Raw genomic sequence first — 20,670 nt, forward strand, 5'->3', positions numbered from 1 at the left:
AGGGGCTGCTGGGGAATACCATCAATAAATCTCCTGGGTCCTCTGCTTTTGGCAGCTCTGGAAGTTTCTGGGATGTAGATACCAGCTGCAGTAGGTGCTCAGATGCCTTTTTCATCCCTCTCTATCCTCTGTTAAGTGGGCTCAGACACTGAATCATCTTTTACAAGAGGTTCCAGTCATGGAGCACCCATGAGTATCTTCAAATCCTTAGACTGTGAGCAGGTAACACCAGTGACATATGACCAGTTGAGGATATTTCCTTCCACTCCATTTCCTAACACACTCCTTCTGCTCCTCCTCCCTCCAGGGCTATAGTTTGTGGATAATGGGATTTGTCCGTGATAATCAATAATTCATTGTCATATACATTTAAGCTGTATATTTTCCTTGCAGAGTTTCTTTGCATATGGCTGAAAGCACAGAACAAAATTACCCTAAAAGAGACAGTAACAATGCATTTCTTGTCCCTGATCACTTAATTGCCCCTGATCACAGGAGCCTGTATTCACCTGGGCGTTTTCCCAGCTAATGGCCTATTAAAAAAATCCATCACTAATACACTGAAAAATATGTTTTCACCCTCCAGAATTATGTCAGCAGCTCTCATGCTGGCTGCACCAGGTGATGGCTGATGCAACTAATCCCAGTTTACCCCAAAGGCAAAGTCACAGGTAGTAAAGCCATAACCCTTACAATTGGTTATTTAAAGTAGTAAATCTCACAATTGGGTCTCACTTGCCTGTGCAGCCACTTCTCTTTGAACCTGATCTGCATATTCAGTCCAGTTCTGCTGCTGTTTTTTCAGGAGCTCTGAGGTAGAAACGAATAGTCCCAAAAAGGCAGCTGAGGAAGCTCAGCCATGGACACATCCTAGCTTGCTAGGGATCTCCAACCTGCCAGTCAGGTTCCCCATTCTGCTATCAGTGGGGAGCTCTGGATATTTGTGCTGTTCTTTGTGGACAAAGTCTTGCGGACCTTGCCTCTGATGCAAACCCTGAAAGGCTAGGGACAGGGCACAAAGGATTAATATATATGTATGTATATATATATATATGAAGTTAAAAAAAGCCATATCAGGGTAGGGGGTTGTCATGTAAGTAGGAGGTCACACTATTCACGCCTCTGGTAGCCACTCCACTGAAGGACTGATTTTGCTCCATTTTCATGTAAGGCAAGGCTAAGGCTATACACAGCTAGACAGAGTTCCTTAGAAATGAAGCCTGAACCTAAAATTTGCCCATATCTCAGAGAGTGGTTACTGGTAAGGTTTCTTGCCCAGCAAGGTCTCTGATCTCACAGTCTTCGGGGAGTTAATCTCTTTGGAAACGCAAACAGGCAACGGGGAAATCTGGGCATTTCAGAATCCCCATAACACCTTCACCCAGCAATTTTGGGTCCAAAATCCGTGACATCTGGCAGCCTTGGACTAGACTGCAAAGGTCAGCTCTGAATGTTTTTGGTGGACAATATCACACCACCTCACCTTTCTGCTCCTGCACAGGACCATTTTTACAGGGTAGGCCTGGATAGAGTCCCTGTTCACTGATAATTTATCTGGAATAATTTTCTGAAAGAAGGACCTTAAACCAGGGATTGCCATAAAGACTCATGACAAAAAGCAGATGAATGACTTCTGATGGGAAAAAAAGAAGTAAACTAGGTAACCCCAGGGCAAATATGAGCCCCAAGAGCACTAAGTAAACACGAGAAAATCCGGTGTTGTTTGAAGATTTATCAGTCCAGTACCTCAAGCGGGTGTGGACAAGAATGACCAAGGTGATGAAGGTGATCGGAGACACTGTGCCAAGAAGTATGTGGCATGTTTAGCCTAGCAAAAACTAAAATAAAAATGTTTCCCCTCAGTAGTAAACCTGACAGATAACCTCCAGATGGAGAAAAACAGCTATACAAAGCACAGGAGAGAGTCAAACAGAAGAGTGAAAACTGGAAAATTATTTCTTGCCATCAAAGCACTCTCACCTGGTAAAGGAGTGTCAAAAAAATCTTTTCTTAAGTAGTCTCACTGCTTTTCAGGCAATTTTGATCAGTTTGTGTAGATGGACATATGGAGATGTTGTTGCTAGCAACAGAGTGGCACCATTTCCCCATAGATCTATTCTAGTGCTCTGTCCCTGTAGTATTTATGAATGAGAACTGAAAGATATACAATGGGATGTGTCTTGCCTGAGTGTAGATATTTATCAGATAGAGAAAAAGAACGGAGCTAATAACACTGAGCTGTGATTAAAGCCAAGAGGGGCAACTCATGTCAGGATGACTCATGAAGCAGGTAGAGACGTCTTGACTGGCTTAAGCGCTGACCCAACATCTGTCCACCAGCCAGGGGGGCTTGGCTGGTGGAGCGACCACCATGGGGCTGCAGGTAGCCAGTTGGCTATGTGAGGATCAAGGAAAAAAGGAGTCTACCTTTGCAAGGACAGAGCAAAATCCACCTGGGGGGATAGAGCCGATGTGAAGCAGTTCTTGCAGTGGGGTGCACTGAGGAAATGTGGAGGAACTGGAGCTGGTTTCTTACACCACAAATCTGGGGGAAATGATATCTGCCTCATTATGCACTGTATTTTATGCTAAGAAATAACACTGTGTGTAATGTGCTGGAGTGTGTTCTTAAAATATACTAGAACTTCCTTCATAGCCCTTTGCTTGGGACACACATCTCCAGACAAGGTTATACAAGGTGAATCTACTGTGCTGGACTTTTATACCTGACCACAGTCAGATGTAACTGGGATGCTTTAAGTGCACATCCTCACTATGTGACCTCTCTACTTTTCTCAGAACCTTGCACTGTTATGATTTCTCTCCTAATATAGTTTATGAGATGAAAATCCTTGTTCTTTAAGGCAGTGTCTTGTGGATTTCCACAGAGTCACAGTTCAGACTTCAGACTTTGTCTCCACGCACATCCCATACATGTTACTTTTACACCGAAATGCTGTACAGAAATATTGAGGTCTAAATAATCGGACTAATTGTAATTAATCTAAGTTTTAATTAAAACTGGATCAGGAACCAAGACACAGCTTCATGCAAATGAATTTGGACTTCTTATAGTTGTGGTCTTTATACTAACTTCTCTTCCTACTCAGACTCACTTTTTCACCTGTGTCCTTACATAGAAATTAATATAATTATTAACATCCTTTTCTGGGTTTCTTGGGTTTGGGCACTTGCTAAATGCTCTGCTTAGATTTTGAAAATCTAACATCAGCGCAGTTTGCATCCTATTTTATATTTTCCACATTTACCAGAGGCAGCTGGTCAATCCCACAGTGCATGAGCAAAAGTCCCCTGAGCAGCAGAACAATCTGACTCTGTTCTGTTACCACCTCCACTTATGGCACATCTTTTCTGAAACAATAAAATTTGATTGCTTCTTATACATTTGTGTATAAGAAGAAGATACAATACTGTCTTTTACTGGAGGAAGATTATATTGGCCTTCAAATCAATTTCAATTTCTCATGAGTCTTCAATATAATTTTACTTTATCTTTATTTTTGGATATTACATTTTCATCGCTTCATTCTACTTTAAAAATTGGAATTCTCCTGACACCTGCCACAATGATAAATTAGTTGTAATTGAGAACATTGCCTTTGATGGGAGAGAGTGGGTTTATTCCCAAATAGTTTAATAGAATCCCTTTATTTTCTGCAGTGGGATGTTGAAGAGTTTGAATTTTTCCAGATCTCTTTCTTTTCCTCATAGAAATGGAAGTTCTCAGGAGCCAAGCCAGCGTCCAGCAATCTCCCAAGAAGCTTGTACAGAATTTCTCAAAATGCAATGTCAGCCTTGATGCTCTTTTGCTCTTGCTTACGCGTTATTAGTGTTTGCACTGAACACAGACATTTGCATTTTGGGAAGCAACTTGTCTGCATTTGGGAATGATGCTTTGTGACAGCTTTTTGCTTTCCTCTGAACACGTGAACCCTCCAATAGCACATTTGATCTTATCAACCACAAATTTCAGGTTTTTTCGTACTGTGATCTCTTAGAAGAATCTACGGATCCCACCAGTCTGCACACCATAGGGTAAAAACCAATGTTTACAATACCAACATCAGACCAAAAACCTGTTCTTAATTCACAGCTGTCAGTAGAGATTTTTGAAATCTTTTCCACACTGTTTTCCTGTGCGTGAAAAATAGACAGCTTATCAACTTCTTAAAAAAGACAGCATATCAAAAGTTTCACTTCTCACCTCAGGCCAAAGTGGGAGTCACAATGAAACTGGAAGTAGAAATTCTCTTTTAATAAGGATGTCAAGCAAAATTCAGCAAGATGTAAGACAAGAAGTATTTGGGTTTGCTTTTGTACTTTCCCTAATTGGAGAATGGGTTTCATCAGAGAAGGTATGAATTCTGATACATCACTTAGGGACAAAAGTTTCACTTTCTTATACTTCACATCTACATTGCAATTTTGTGATGTAGTAGGGCTAGTCCTACTTTCTTTTTTAAAATCCATTGCTGTGATATTAATGGAATAGGGTTACAGAAGACGTAAGTTTTGAGAAGTTTGTCACTGATTACCAGATATGTATTCATTGACTTTGCAAATTAAGATCTGTGGTCATGTACATAAATATATAACACAAAAAATGAATAAATAAATATGAATGTGTATACACCTGTATAACTGTATACACATACAAACACATATGCTTTTTTTTAATGCACTACAGGACTGAAAATACTTACCCTCTTATTTATTATGGTTAAAGAATTTTATTTTTCCGCTGCTGCCTGTAATTACTGGATGCTAAACATAAAATCTGAGACTAATAAGTCACAGAATCATAGAATGAGTGGGGTTGGAAGGGCCCTCTGGAGATCATGCCATCCAACCTCGCTGATAAAGCAGGCACACCTGGAGCATGTTACTCAGGATTGTATCCAGATGGCTTTTTATTATCTCCAATGATGAAGACACCACAACTTCTCTGGGCAGCCTGTTCCAGTGCTCAGTCACCCACACAGTAAAGAAGTTCTTTCTCATACCCAACCTAAACATCCCCTGACACCATCCTGCCCCTCTGCTTCCCCTTGTGAGGAAGCTGTAGACTGTGATGAGGTCTCCCCTCAGTCTCCTCCAGGCTGATCAAGCCAAATGACTTCAGCCCTCCTTGTATGGCTTCCCCTCAAGGCCCTTCACCATCCTTGTAGCTCTCCTTTGGACACTCTTGAAGAGCTTAATATCTTTCTTATATTGTGGCACACAAAACTGCACACAATATTCAAGGTGAGGCCACTCCAGTGCAGAGCAGAGCGGGACAATCCCCTCCCTCGACCAGCTGGTGATGTTTTGCCTGATGTCCCCCAGGTTGGTTGTTCTGGCTACCAGGGCACTGCTGACTCATATTCAACTTGCCGTTGACGAGGATCTCCCAGGTTCCTTTCCATGGTGCTGCTTTCCAGCCTCTCATTCTCCAATCTGTCCGTACATGTGGGGTTGCCCCATCTCAGGTGTGGAATCTGTCACTTGTCTTTTTAAGCTTCATAGGATTGGTGACTACCCAGCCCTCTAATTTGTCAAGGTCTCTCAGCATAGGAGAAGGGGTATTTTGGTGTGGGAGCTTCCTTTTATAGGTGGGTTTCCCTGAATCAATTTTACTTGCTTGGTTGAGTGGGTAGCTCTGTCTGCAGTCTTGCTTTAGAAAATGTCTTAAGAGGACACATTTGCCTAAGGATTTTCATTAAGAGATCTTGTGGTTTTTAAAGGTTTTTAGTACTGGCTTATTCAGGGTAAGAGTCTTACTTGGGGAGTGGTGTCTGGAAATTCTTGTTTGGATGCTGTCTGTCTTTACCTCAGCATGCTGGTGGCCCTGACGTCGACTCCGTTGATGATGAGTTAGGATTAGTGTCCACCCGGGGGCATTTGCAGTACTGGACATGGGAGATCTCTGTGATGGATGGTGGCTTTGAGGGCCTGATTTTAGTTCATGTCTTTGGATAACCCCAAGGTAATTTGTAGGGAGACAACAACAGCACTTTTCAGCAATAACACTTTCTGACTTTTGCTAGTGTACAGTGCATCACCGAAGTGGTATCTGAGGCAAGTCCAGCATTTCCATAATTATCCCCTACCTTAGCATAACCCATAGAACATGTTCTTCTCCCCATCGTCAGACTGTCCATGTCATGTCCTCATGTGCCACTGAGCTTTGCTGATTTTGAGTAATAACTGCAGGATCCCTCCAGGAAGACAGGGCATGCAAGCTTTAGAACAGATGACCAGAAAATAGGAAGAGAGACCACAGACCATGTCAGTAGTCCTTGAGCTCATCTTGATACTTGCAAGCATGCAGATAGATTCTCCCCCTGAGATCATGGGCTGCTATTTTAGTTGTGATGGCCCTGAAAGTAAATGTCAAAAAGAGAGACCCTGGAGAAGAGTCTGAAGGTGGGCATCAGCTTCTTTGTTTCTGGGCATTGGCTTGAATTTCCCATTTCTCTGAGAATGGAGCAATGTGTTCACCCTATGCCATTCCCAGCTGGGCCATCTGCCCCTCCACTCTTACGTTTCCCAGGGCAACCTTCACCTGCATAGTCCACCTAGCTCAGCTGTAACTAAATGCCATCAGAAATTTGAAGGGAAAGGAACTGGGAAGAGGCCAATCTCAAATTGTACCTGGTACTTACAACTCAGTGGAGGCGATATGGCCAGACACATCACTTGGGTGTGTCATGCATGTTGGTGACCTACTGGGGCACATCCTTCCCACTTGGTCTCTACATCTGGTTTTCCTTTCCATGGCAACCAGGACACAAAGGTGTGGGATGCACAGGCTGAGTTTGTGTGGGTGTGGACTCAGGTATAGCTGGACTGTTCCCAGGCAATAGGAAGGTTCACAAACCTCTGTGATGAGAGGACATGTTTCTACCCAGGTTCACAGACCGCCCAAGTGACTGTGAGTCTGTGAAAGGCTGGTGTAACAGCCCTGAGCTGTGTACTTCACATATCACCTCCACTTCTGGAGGATTCAGGTGAACCTGTGCTGCTGCTAGAGCTTTATAAAGAGAATTCTACAAGCGTCAAGGTCTTCAGTAGTCAGGTCAGTGAGATTCAAAATTAAGAAAATGAAATAAAAAAAAAGCCTATCTGAGGGCACTGGGTCTTTCAGCATACTCACCTTCCTAATCTGGGTTGGTATTTTCTTTTTTAGTGGGGAGGGACCACCAGAAGAGACTGACCGAGCTACAGTAAAAAAGATAGAAGACATGTGATGGCTCCTGAGATGGATTGTTTTTCTCATTCCTTCTGGATTGTTTGTCCTTGTAGTTGCCAAGAAAAAATTGCTAACTTACAGCATGCAAGCAGTATCTCACAAATGAGCAAAGCGTCCTTAAACATCCTGAAACTCTGGTGGGAGACTGGTTACAAGGAAAAATCAAGCACGAGAAGAGATTTATCTGTTATGGAGGGCTAGACCTCAGAGAGGGATCTGGAGCGGACCCACCAGAGACAGGCTCCTTGCCTCCAGAACTGAAAGCTGGTGATAATGTAAGAAAAATCTGTAGAGAACACAGATCCCCTCTTCAGGGATTTCCTTCCCCAAAATTTTTATATATTATGAAACACAGCTCCATGTTGACAGAATCACCCGCAATTGCATTTACCACAGCTGCCCAGAAGAAGACATAATATCATCCAACAGTTAACATGTTTAGCATCTCAACATCTGGAAATGCAGACAGCAAACAGGAAGAGCAAACCTACCAACCACCACTCTGATCATTCCAGCCCTGCGTGAGGCAATATGAGTAGTAAATTAAGGTCCAGAGCTTTATTTCTTAGCTTCAACAATAAAGGCTCAAATTTTGCTACTGTGAGCAGGAATATGACTTGTGTGACCATGATTTGGCCCCTGTGTTAGGCAACTTTATCCTTTCAGCTGTAAAATCAAAAAGGAGAAGCAGTGGTGGAAATCTGACCAGTTTTCTGAAAGGCAGAAAGGAAATTTGGGACAAAGGAACCTATTTAATTTCTTTGGCCTCCTTAAGCTGTTGACTGAGAGCTACATAACATCAGCTGAGTGCAACTAAATATACTGCTTGCCTTTTGCAGTTGTCCGGGTAGATTCCTATATATACACAGCACAACTGTGTGAAAGGTACAGGACTGCACAGCATGTGGGGACAGTTGTATTGCCTGGGCAAGTCACTTTCAGTGCTGGCTGGAAAGCTCAAGCACCCCTAACAATATTGGAGTCTCTTAGAAAATCTTCACTTCCACTTCATTTATACTGTCTTTTAAATAGTTTGTCATTTAAGCTGTCTCAGATACGATGCAGGAAATCCAAACCTGAGCACAGGGATGGTATCACTATTGAAACAGAATCTGACTTCTCCTGGCTTCAATTGCATTTAGTTGTTTTGGCTGGATCTTATTTTCACTCCTCTTAGCTGAAAAGGCAGCAGGTCATTTCTACCTTGCCCATCCCAAAGGACCAAGAGAAGCATCAACAGCTCTAAGACAGGTGGGAAAAGTCTGGTGACTGCTCTGCTGCCAGCACAGCATGCTGTTGTCACATAGAGGAATATGCACCTCAGAAGGAGACGCTGAGCAGCAAAATGTGCAACCCTTTCTCCCAACACACTTAGGGACCAAAGCAAAATAAAAACTATAGTCACAGGATGTGTGTTGAGGAAGACAGAGGATATATCATGAAAATGAATGGGATAATGCATTGATTAAATTAAAAATCTTAAAATCCTAGAATGACACAATGGTTTGGGTTAGAGGGGACTTTAGAGATCATCAAGTTCCAACCTTCTGCTGTGGACAGGGACACATTTTGCTAGACGAGCTTGCTCCAAGCCCCATCCAACCTGGCCTTGAACACTTTCAGAAATGGGGCATCCACATCCATCCTTCTCTGGATAGCCTGTGCCAGCGTCTCACCACCCTCAGAGTAAAGAATTTCTTCCTTTCTAATCTAAACCTTCCCTCTTTCAATTTCACTACATGCCCTTCTAAGAAGTCCCTCTCCAGCTGTTTTATAGGGCCTCTTTAGGTACTGGAAGGCTGCTCTAAGGTCTCCCCAGAGCCTTCTCTTCTCCAGGTTGAACGACCCCAACTCTCTCAGTTCATCTTCATGAGAAAGGCGCTCCAGCCCTCTGAATCATCTTTGTGGCCTATGCTGGACCTGCTCCAAAAGGTCAAAGTCCTTCTCATGTTGGGGGCCCTAGAGCTGGGTGCAGGACTCCAGGTGGGGTCTCATGAGAGCAGAGCAGAGGGGACAATCGCAATCATGTGATGCTCCCCTGCTCACTGTGACTCTATGCCATCAGGCAATCATAGGCACACGTGGTCCTGAACCAGGGCTAAAAAACGAAGGTGAAGAGTGGGCTTTCCTTCTGCTGAGCATGTAGTGGTTCAGACTGCCTGCAAGACTACTTTAGAAAATCTTTCTGTGTCTTTAGTGTGGCTTTGGACTAAAAAATGAACTTTGTCTGGAAATACCAAGACTCCCCTGAATGACAGGAAAACATGCAAATGAAGGGTCCCAGTCACTTAAAGGCTTCATTTCCTGTTCTTATGTCTCCTTCAAGCTTAAAAGTTTACTGTTGCTTTAACTTTCTATGCACATCGCTATTTTTAGATTTTGTCTCATGGAAAATTGAGGTAACATATCAAAGTACTTTTAAAGGATATATGGTCCCTTGAGGGATCTAGACACATTGCTAGCAATTTAGCTGTCATGAGCTTTACTTTTTAGAATAAATATGGTGGCTTTCTTTTTTAACAACATTTTTACTACGATACTTTCACAGTGAAGAACCCTGGGTTTACCTCCATGAGTAGAGACATGCAAGGATACCAAATGAAGAAATGACAGTAAGTGGGAACATGGCATGTTATACAAGTGTTGTTAAAGGTTCGTGAGAAGATTCCTAACAAGGATGGTGTTAAATCCTTTTGTAAATAAATCATAATTTAAAAAAAATCTATTACTTTATCTGCATCTCAGATTTTGATGGATGTTGCTCACTATTTTGTTAGTAACGTGAATAAGGCAGCAGGATGTTCTCACACCTCTAAAGACATTTCTCTCTTGTGAAATGATGGCTCACATAAGAAACTCAATATCTGTTTCTTTGTCTTTCTCCCCCTGCACACTGGAGAGATTCTTTGTCAGATGTGCAATCAATAAAAAACATATCTTCAGCCACTAGTAAATTTAGTTTATTAAAACACAGGCCCGACAGTTAATTCAATTGCCAGTAAAGTCATAGCATGATCAATAAAAAAAAAAGTGACCTCATAAGTGACATACATATATCTTCTAGATGCAAAATGATCAGATAATAAGGTGCATTGGACAGATACAAAAAACCCCACCTTGGTGAGATTAGACTGTGGCTAATTTTTTCCATTCCCTTGCAGTATTTAAAGTGTGTGATATCTCATGAGAGGGTTCAAGCTTGTCACTTGTTGCTGCTTAGGTCCGATCCTGACAGGTGAAGACCGTGGAAGAAGAGTTTGCCCCCTCCTTGCTGTTATGTGTCTGCTCTATCTGCACAGGTTGCTATCTCAATCGTGTTCATGCTGCAAAACAGTGCTAGTATTCCCTTTTTCACGAATAGCATGGGATCAAGCACTGCAGCAGTTCACATGACATCATTAAGTCAGCTCTCAGCTATGCTGCTGCGTTACTGAAACTAGGATTTGGAGCATGAACTTTAGTGAAGACATGATAAAACTGTGTGTTCACATCAAAGGTAGCATCAAGTAACTGAAATGGATTGAACATAACCCTTAGATAGTCAAGAAAAATGTGCCTTTCCCAGTGATTTGCCAAGTACTTTTCCAGCTGACCAGAAATGATTTGTTTTCTGCATATTTCAAACAGAGCTGAAAACAGCTTGCTCCTGCTATTTTTGTTTGGGAACAATAACATTCAATTTATAGAGTGCTTTCTCCAGAAAAAGTTCAGAGCATTGAGAAGTATCTTCACTGACAGAAGCCTTTCTTTGAGTGAATTTCACAGGGAGGGAAGGCTTTCAGCATTTTTGTTAGTTTTCATATGAGACCAGCTGCTTTCCTGGAAAATATGACTAAACTTCTTGTCTGTTTTTAGTAAAAGATGAGGTAATTAAAAACAAAATCTAAATATGGTGAAACTGAGTTGGGAGTCTGTTTTCACTTAGGCCTGAAATTTAGAAAATATATTTTACAAAATATTCAGAGACTTAAAACTATGGACGGCCATTTGATGAAATTTTGCAAAGTACACATAGCTGTAGCTTCCTGTTGCTTTCTGAAACAGCTTTCCTCCTTCTTCTCTGCTGCCCATCTTTCCTCCTGTTCCTGGCTTAGTTCTTCTCTGTTTCATTCATTCATGTTTGATGTCTGGGAGTTCAAAAAAGCTGGAAGTTAATCTTATGAGAAAAGGGAACAGTTTCCTCCTTAGAGCAAGCAGGATGTGAGGGATTAGGCATGCTTTTGGCAGCAGTTTGCTGTCAGGCTGGTTTACCTGTGCAGAGGAAACCCTTCCCTAACTACCTATTTGGACCAAAATAATTTTAAAAGTTTGCCTTTGGATCCCTGCGTGGGAATTGGGTTGCTGAGCCTCGGCTTTCAGAAAAGCACTGGCAACACTGGGCATAAACACAAGTGTTGCAATGACCTTGAAGGAATCAACACACACATGAAGAGCTGCAGGGTGCAGCCTGGTGCTATGGGTACCCGCATCCTGCCCTTGCTGCCAGCAGTCACCTTACTTACAACACTCCATGCTGATGCCATTCCTTTGAAATCATTCTTTCACTTGACAATCAGTGAAATGTTAAGCAAAATACCTTGGTGGCTGGGTCAGAGTGGAAAATATAGAAATTTTAGTGCCTTCTGAAAGGCCTGAGCGAGTGCTGGATCCTGTTTGTCTCTCTGCCTTCTTTTTAAGTCGGCCTCAGCAGAAAGCATAAGTGATGCTTTACATTCCTTTATGTGCAAACCCTTTGCCAGTGTTTGCAAGAGGAACTGGCAGGGCCCTATGAATCTGTTGGGAATCACAACACTGCACCTTTGCGCATACCTGGAAATGGAGCAGAGAGCTTCAGGCACAGGCACTGAAGTGGTCAGGTGAGCAGTTTCCCTTTGAATCACTGGTTGAGTATTATGAAACAAAATAAAGGGGCTCTAGTAGCAAGGCAATTTCCTTTCAATCCCATGTCCTGAGGAGGGTGAACAGTAGAGGTATGTGATCACAGTATGTGATACAGCAGGAAACAGAGGAGGAGGAGGATGAGAGTGATGATGATGGTTAACAGTGCCTTCTTGTGATAAACCACCCTCTTGCTCTGTACAGTCCTGGACTTGAGCAAGGCTCTGATTGCAAAGACATAGCAGACAACAATTGTACAAAACAGCAGTATGAAGCCCATTGTGAGGACAAAGCTGTTCATCATGAAGAGCCTGTGTCTGTTGAAGGGGTAGAGGTCCAAGCATTTGACTATGGTGCTGTACCCAGTGACTCCCTTGCTCAACAGAGGGCTGCCAGCATGAAGATCCACATGGCTGTGTAAGTTATTCTTGCTGTCGGTTACTTTTCCATGTTTGGATGGGTAGATGATGGCTATGAAATGAACTATGCTGAGCACGGTGAGAAAATAAATGCTGCAGTACATATTCACTTACAAGGTGTAGGTCATGATCCTGCAGAGGATATTACCAAATATCCACTGCAATCCCAATAGGAAATATGTAGCCCGAAAGGGCAAAGTACTCACAAACATGAGGTCCAAAATAGCCAAGATCTGCATGTATTTATTTACTAAGATCCTCTGCGAAGACTGGAAGAAAACATATATGGAGAGGCCATTTCCAACAGCACCCAGGAAGAAGATAATGAGGTACATGATGGGATAAATTACTTGTTTGAAGCCGTAAATCGAACACTTGAAGGAGCCGGTAGCGAAGTTGTCATCTAGAGCCATCTTGGAAATATTCATAGTCTGAGCCAGGCTCTCCATTTTTCTGCCAAAGGGAAAAGAACTGATATGAGTGCTGTGTTACAGACTGGGCAGGGAGTTTGGCTATTTGAGACTATTTCACTAAGGGCAGAAATTGCAAGATGAAGATGACGGGGGAAGTAAGGGTTAATGAGTAATTACTTGTGCTGTCACAGTAAATACACATCTAAAGGCACAAAGCCCCAAGTAAGCCCTAAATAATTTCAGTTTTACAGTAGCTGATTGTTGTCTCAGCCTACAAAAGTGTTGCCTTTTAGAGGTGAGTGCTATGTGTGTGTTTTAATGACAAGTCTCTGATCTTTGCTGTGCAAAACAAGCCAACTTGCTGTCAGCCACTTTGTGGCAGGGAGGTTTTGAGTCCCCAGTCACCTACCATGGGAACATCAAAACTTAATCAGAAAAGAAATCACTCTCCACTAGTAAGTCTGCATTTCAAACTAGAATAGAAAGACAAAAGAACTGAATCTGCCTTTTGGAACTAGTGAAATTTTTCTGGTATGTTTTTGGCAGCATTTCCTGAGCAATGCCAGAGGTATATTGAAAAATGTATAAATTAAGGACATTAAACACTGTGTAAATACTGTGCTAGTTATGCATTGTTCCTTTTTTAACTTCCTCCTCCTTGCACTCTATTTGTTATTTCTTGTTATCTTCTGACGGCTTTCCATGTCTCTTTCTGAGAGACCTTTGCTTCATTTACCATGCCCTCATCCCCTTTTGTGCTAAACTGCTTGGCACCAGGCAGTAATCTACACACTCTGCAGGCCCCAGGGCAGCCCACATTTGCAGCCTTAACAAAAAAGAGAAAACGGGCTGTATGCACAGAGAATGGTGTTTTTCCTCCTATGAGGATGTAATACAATCAAATCAAAACCACTCACCACTAAACCCTCTAAATAATATTTTTTTTTCTCCTTAGTGTCTATTTCCTTGCTGAACTCTTGATTCCTTCTCTCAGCTATTGTGGAGCTAGTAGTATTTTCAAAGGAAGGTTTCAATGTTGTTGCTTGTTTGACAGTGGGAGCCATTCCCTCTTTGCATCTACCAACCTATTCTAATGATGGGGCATGGAAAATTTTAGCCTGAAAACCACAACTACACAGCATTTCTAGAGGCAAGAAAAAAAACTTTTAACTTGCCTCAGTGAGAGTGATAATGTGTCCATGGTACACAACTGTGTTATATCTCTTATTCTGAACCTCAATGGCTTCACAATTTGAAACTAATTTATTTGCACAGGTGGAGTCTCCTTGGGGGTAAAAATGAGCTTTAGATTTGGGTGGTCTGGACTCCCAGTTACTCAATGTGCTGTAAAGGGGAGCTAATTTACAAACTCAAGCCATGGTGTGGGAGCCTGAGCTGCGTTCAGAGCAACCTATGGTATCTTCAGGGTGGTGTCTCAGAGTCTTTCTGAATCCTTTAATGTGCACCAGATGTGCTCCAGCAGTCACCTTTTATCTGGCCCCACTTAGATGGGAGCATGTGAAGCACAACCCTGGGCTGCTCTCCCAAAGAGAAGAGCTTAATGGATATTGAGGCTCAGCAAAACCCTGGACTGAGTAAACATGTGCTCCTAAAGGAAATCTCCTCCTCATTTGAGATCCTCTTTTCTTACAGAGGAGAGAGGTAAAACACTCTTCCTAAGAACAAATCTTTTGCAATCAGAGGACTTTTAATGGTTTTTGGTTTTCTGTACACAACAACTGTCTCATGTACATGTTTTCTGTGTGGAATCAAAGACCAGCTTTTCTCCTAATGGAACCTGATCTCCCCAGTTTGCAGGCAAACATTGCAGACTGAGGTACTGCAAAGGGAAGAGCCTTCTGACTGTGTTTTCCTATGGTCCAAGCATCCTTGCCTTTGGAAACCCTAAAATACAAGAAAATCTTAGTGAAGGGATCTGCCAGCTGTTGAAACATTCCTATTGTGTGTGAAAACTGTGAGGTAGAGGAGTCAAATGCGGTTGAAGAACTTGGAACATGGACAAATTCAAAGTCCTGCTCAGCACTGTAAGTGATGACTTGTGACCCAATGCTATCTGATGATGTATAGGATTAGGGCAACGCAAATTTAGTTGCTGAAAAGTCCTTAGATCTCTGCACCCTTTGGAGAGCACTGCAAGCACAGGGCCTGAGGCACTCTGCTCAAGCTCTTCATGTGAGGGTGTCTAGCTAACAACTACTTAAAGCTATTTTGTGCTTTAACTGAACAAGTGCTTCTCAATTCTCTTTCCAGCTAAAGACCTAGACTAAAAGTAGATGTGCATGTGCAATTGAGAAAATTAGATATCATTGAACCTGGCAAGAAAGTCAGTACTCAGACTCCTCTCCAAGTTATCCAAAAAAAAGTTTCAGGTTATCAGGGAATGTCTAAGAGAAAAAGACTGGAGACCAGTCAATGGAAAGCTCTTAACCACAATGATGCCTACCCTCAGTAGAGGGCCAGCAACAACCCATGCAATTATGTTATGTAGGTGCTCCTATTAACTGTGTCTTAAAACACACAGATGAATATAGAAAAAAAGGTGAAGTGAAAGATATATTTCACACAGGACTATCTCAAGCAATCACAGAGGTGAAGGGGAGAATTTTACCCCACCTTGAATCTAAGAACTGTTATTAACCAGCTAAGGTTAAGAGATGGCTCCTAGATACACAGAATGACATATCTAAGGACAGGCAATAAACTTTGTTTTCAGCATGAGTGTCCAGAAGGTCTCCTGGATCAGGAATGAATAGGGTGTGTTCAGAATGAGAGACTGGACCTATGGGACCTTTTGGGGTCCCCCAAAAGAAGGAAGATTTGCAATAAGATCTAACAGCCCTCTGAGAAAAAAAGAGGGAAAAGGAAGAACTGAAATGGGACTCTCTCTTAAGTAGTACTGCAAGACTTCTCTGATAGAAATTCTCAAACAGGAGATTTTTTTTTAATATATGATCTTCCCTGATGGAAGCTATCAAATGGAAGCAGCTAACACATGTCCTGAGGCTCTTACAATCTCCCTGGTAGAAGAGAGAGAACATCAGCTGAGCAAGAAAAAGGGAGCCTTTTCTGGAATAACTGCTGCATAAGTAGATTTGATGCAGAGTTTGGGTGGGTTTTTGTCTTTTCTTCACCTCTGTGAAGTCTTTTAAAAATATTCACAGCTTGAGTAGTATGGATTTTATAAATAAATATTTACCTTTCATTATAAAGTACATGTATCTTATGAATTATATATTTTTATGATGAAGACATATTTTGCCTTTTATCTTAGCCTGGCTTGAGTGTGATTTAAGGTAAGGAAATAACAGAAAGACATTTCTTGCCTATGGGGAATCTAACACCCTTAACAAATGGATAGGTGTGCAAGCCACGTGGGGGGCTGAAAGAGCAGAAGTAAGAGGACGCTTGTTTAATTAAAGGAGATACTAAACTAATAAAAAAATGCCCCAAACCCACCATATTTTAAGCTCAGGATGCAGGTAGCAGTCTAGCAGCAGAGTAGGGGCTACCCTATAAACTGCCTAGGGTGTGATGTGTGTGTCTGCCTCCCCAGCGCAGGTGTTGTGTCTGCGTGTGCAGAGCAAGGGGCTGGGGACATGGAGGGATGAGACTGGCTGTGCAGAGCAAGAGAGGCTCATCAAGAGCAGAAGGGAGCAGGTCTGCCCAGGGAACAGACCTTCTGAGGTATCTCTCTGTATCACTTGGGGATGTGAGAGAGGAGTTGGTGGTGGCTGTGGTCATTGTGGGTTCCAGGAATGAAACTGGAATCTTTGGGGGCTCAGCTATGAGGCAAGAAAGAGGCTCAGCCAGATTCAGTGTTTCAGTGCATGGGTGAGGCAGTAGAGAGTAGAAATTTAGGTATATGAGGAACAGAGGGAACAAGGCCAAGTGATACTATACGCAATGTAGGCTGAGGCTGCTGGTGCTTGCAGACTGAAAGATTTGAAGAGGAGTATTTAATCAAAAGCAATAGGGGAGCTGATGGGCATAGGAGGGCAAAGGGCTGGACTGACAAGACCTGTGAGGACAGTGAACTCACAACCAGTGCACCTCTGAAAAGGCCAGGGGAGAAATAAAGCCCAACTGCAATAACTAGGGAAGGCAACTCCAGCTGTCCACAAATCCGGTTGACTGCCACATGCTACCTTCAATGTCTGATCAGAAACAAACTTATATGTAATTCTGCACTGATGCTCAAAGCCAAGAAAGAGACAGGGGTTCTGTCAGGCTTGGCATGAGACCACAACCATGATGCAAGGAGAACCCCAAAGACCTGCAGGAGAGAGGATAAACAATGGGAGTCTGTGTTGCCATGCTACCAGCTTTATGGTAATTATAGTGTAGGAGGCATGGGTGGAGGAGTGGCACTGTGCATGAGGGACTATGTAACTTGCAACAGTATAAAAATATTATGGCTAAAGAGAAGAACTACAGAGTTCTTGTAGGCAGAGATCACATGTTCCGATAATAAAAATACAGGACTAGGAATGCAGTACTGAACTCTGTATCATGATTATGACAGTTACCAGAAAACATTGAGTGAGGGTAGGAAGATGAAAGCAGGTAGCAACAGCAGGAATTTCTGGGCATGTTTATAAAAATGCAATGCTGCAGCAGAATGAGATATGATGTCCATATGCAACAACCGTTTGATTCCTAGAATAATTAGTCCTGCAAACAAATCCACAACACAAGATGCTATTCTACATTTTGTCTTTACTGCTGCATAGGTCTTTCTTCAAGCAGGTGTTGGTGGACGGAGCCCTGGACTGGCAATCACAGTAAGGCTAGGTTCAGCAGCATTGTGGGCCAGAGAAGCAGTCCCAAAAGGAGGAAGCCCACATAATTTTGGGGGTTGTTTAGAATAACAAAAAATTCCAAAAAATCTGTGTCAGAAGCCTACATTCCAAAAGAAAGAGATATTTTAATAAGTATTGAGCCTGATGAATAGTTAGCAAGACAATTATAAGGAAAAGATCTCTGTTTAGAAAGCAGAAAGCTTGTCCAAATGAGGATGACAGGAAAGTCTGTATCATGGCAGATCAAATATGGAGAGGAAACTAAGAGCATCAAAGGAAAAAAAATGTGAAGAGCATCTGGTAAAGGATTTTCTGGCTGACAGCAAGTTTTGTAAACCCTCTGAAAGAGGAAAGACAGCTTGGGAACTGGCAGGGCTGCTTGGTGGCAAAAGATCCCTTAGGAACAACAAGGTCATAGCAGAAAAACTCCTCCATCATATGCTTGCTTGCCAAAGATTTTGGGGTATTTCTGTGCCTGATGCAGCAAACAGGTCAGAGGAGCCAGCTCCACTTGACAGATGTGTGCAGGAAATATTAAACCAACCAGATAAGAGAGGCCAATAAGTAATCAGGACCAGATGGCATTCATACAAGTATCTCAAAGGATTTCAACTGTGAGACTGCTGGCCAAGGCACATAACCCACCATTACAATCAGGCGCTGTTCCAGGGGACTGATGTGTCACCAGTGCAGCTCTCATTTATAAGAAGGGCTTGAGAAGGCAGCTCAAGGACCATGAGCTGGTCATCTCAGTGCTGGAAGCTACAAACCACTGAGATCTATTTCCACCTCTGGTACATACTGGGGGAGTCTGTAACGAAGAGCAAAGGCACTGAGCTCATTGTAGCGCCAATCTGCAGGGAAAGAGTTATTATGTCTTCTGAAAAGGAAGATCCTGTTTTACTCACCCAGTGAATGGCAGTGATGATGATGGATGAAGGGGCCCCAGTGCTCATTTTATATGTATATAAGGATATACATATATGGCCAAGGAAGGTGTTTTTCCCCATCTACTCCACTCTTGCGAAATTCCACCTGAGTACTGCACTCAGCTCTGAGACCCCCAGCATAGGACATGGACCTGCTGAAATCAGTACAGACTAGGTAAATATTTATTTATAAAATGATCACATGATCAGAAGGCTGGAGCACCCCTCCCATAAAGATAGGCTGAGGGAGTTGGGGTTGCTCAGCCTGGAGAAGAGAGGGCTCTGAGCAGACCTTAGAGCAGCCTTCCAGTACTTAAAGGGGCCGTACAAGAAATCTTGAGAAGGACTTTTCACAAGGTATTTAGTGATAGGACAAGGGGGAATGGAATCCCTGGAAGTGTTCAAGGCCAGGTTGAAGGGGGCTTTGAGCAATCTAGTCTAGTGGAATATGTCTCTGCCCATGGCAAGGGGGTTGGAACTAGATGATCTTTGAGATCCCTTCTCACCCAAATCATTCTATGATTCTATGATATATGTGCATTTATACAGTTACATTTGTCAAAGCCTGTGACATAGCTCTACACCATGGGTTTCTTCAGTAACTAAGATGCCAGAGAGCTGGAAGGCATGTTCTTCTGTGGGCTGAAAGCTGGCTGAAGTGTAGGAAGCAAAGCGTGGGGCATAATAAATCAGAAATTGAGTCCTCTAGGGTTTGGTACTCAGACTAGATTTATTCGATGTCTTTATCAATAACCTGGAGATGACAGTTCTCCAGGTTGGCAGACACCATACTGAAAGGGTGGCAGATGAGCATTAGTGTAATTTTAAAGTAAGATGATGCAGGCTGGGAAAAATAATCTAAATTGTGCCTAATTATATGAATTTTAAACTGGCTGTTAAATTCAGGAAAGGGCACTTGGCATTGACATCATTGACCACTGACTGAATTCTGCCTTGGCAGTAGAAGCAACCAAAATTTTCATCAAAATGAGGGGCAGCATCAAGAAGTCTATGGACAACACCACCCAAATTTATATTTGTCTACACCCCCGAAGTGGTTTGGTAACGATTGTAACTCAGCTTGTAAGCAGCTCTGCTGGTGGTCTTTTTTAGCATGGGGCTGAAAAAGGACAAAGAAAGACAGCTTAGTTAAGAACTAGTCTAACATCTTTTGTCTCCAGAGTGAGCACAAAATCCTTGTGTGATGATTTTGGACACTTGCCTGCATTTACATTGACAGAACAAAGCAAGTTTAAGAAGCTCCCCAGTAGAGATCCACATCAAGTGAATTTTCAAGGTGCAGTGTGACAGTGAATTAGGACCTTCTTGAGACCACTATTACCTAACTTAGATTTTGCCAGCTCTCATGGCACCTAAGCCGTGGATAAGTGTCCTCTTCCAGCTGTGGTTGTGCTGGCCACTTTGGTTACTGTCTCAGCTCTTTCACTTGTCTGCCAAGGTCTGCCTGCAGCGTGGCTTGTGGGCTCTCCCTAATCCCACACAGTCATTGAGGCAGCTGCTGTAGACACCTGAAGTAGAAGGTATCTTCTCACTCATCTCCTGTGGACTGAAGAAACTTAGAAGTGATACCATGAGTTTTGTGGACAAAGGGAAGGAGCCTTGACATGCGTCAGAAAGTGCAACTGCTTCAGCCAGTGAGGCCACTGCCAAAAGAAAGCTACGGCTCTAAGTGTTCACTTGGGCAGTGCCTCAGTAACTCAGACTACCTCTTACCTGCAACTGGCAGAGACTAATTTAGGCATTGCAGTAGCAGTCTGATGACATCTCCATCACATGGCATACGGTGATAATCACCCCGGGACTGACAGGCAGGTTGTTCTCAGATACAGAATCAGAGAATAAAACATGCAGAAAGGTTAAGACATTGATTACATTTTATTTTCCTGAGATGTTTTGAGAACATCTCTTTCACCATATGATATGAATATCTTCATTGCC

At 42.6% G+C, this 20,670-nt stretch overlaps 1 protein-coding gene across 1 annotated transcript; it reads right to left on the reverse strand.

Moving 5' to 3' along the window:
- Positions 1–2,269: 2,269 nt before the first annotated feature.
- CYSLTR2 (cysteinyl leukotriene receptor 2) lies at positions 2,270–12,998 on the reverse strand. The gene is given in 3 exon segments (XM_051781127.1): positions 2,270–2,395; positions 7,157–7,274; positions 12,235–12,998. Coding segments are annotated over 3 exon segments (1,008 nt in total).
- Between the last annotated feature and the right edge of the window lie 7,672 nt (positions 12,999–20,670).

This window comes from Manacus candei, unplaced genomic scaffold, assembly GCF_025592945.1.
Source record: "Manacus candei isolate 608988 ecotype Guabito, Panama unplaced genomic scaffold, ASM2559294v1 h1tg000014l, whole genome shotgun sequence".
NCBI classification, from domain to species: domain Eukaryota; kingdom Metazoa; phylum Chordata; class Aves; order Passeriformes; family Pipridae; genus Manacus; species Manacus candei.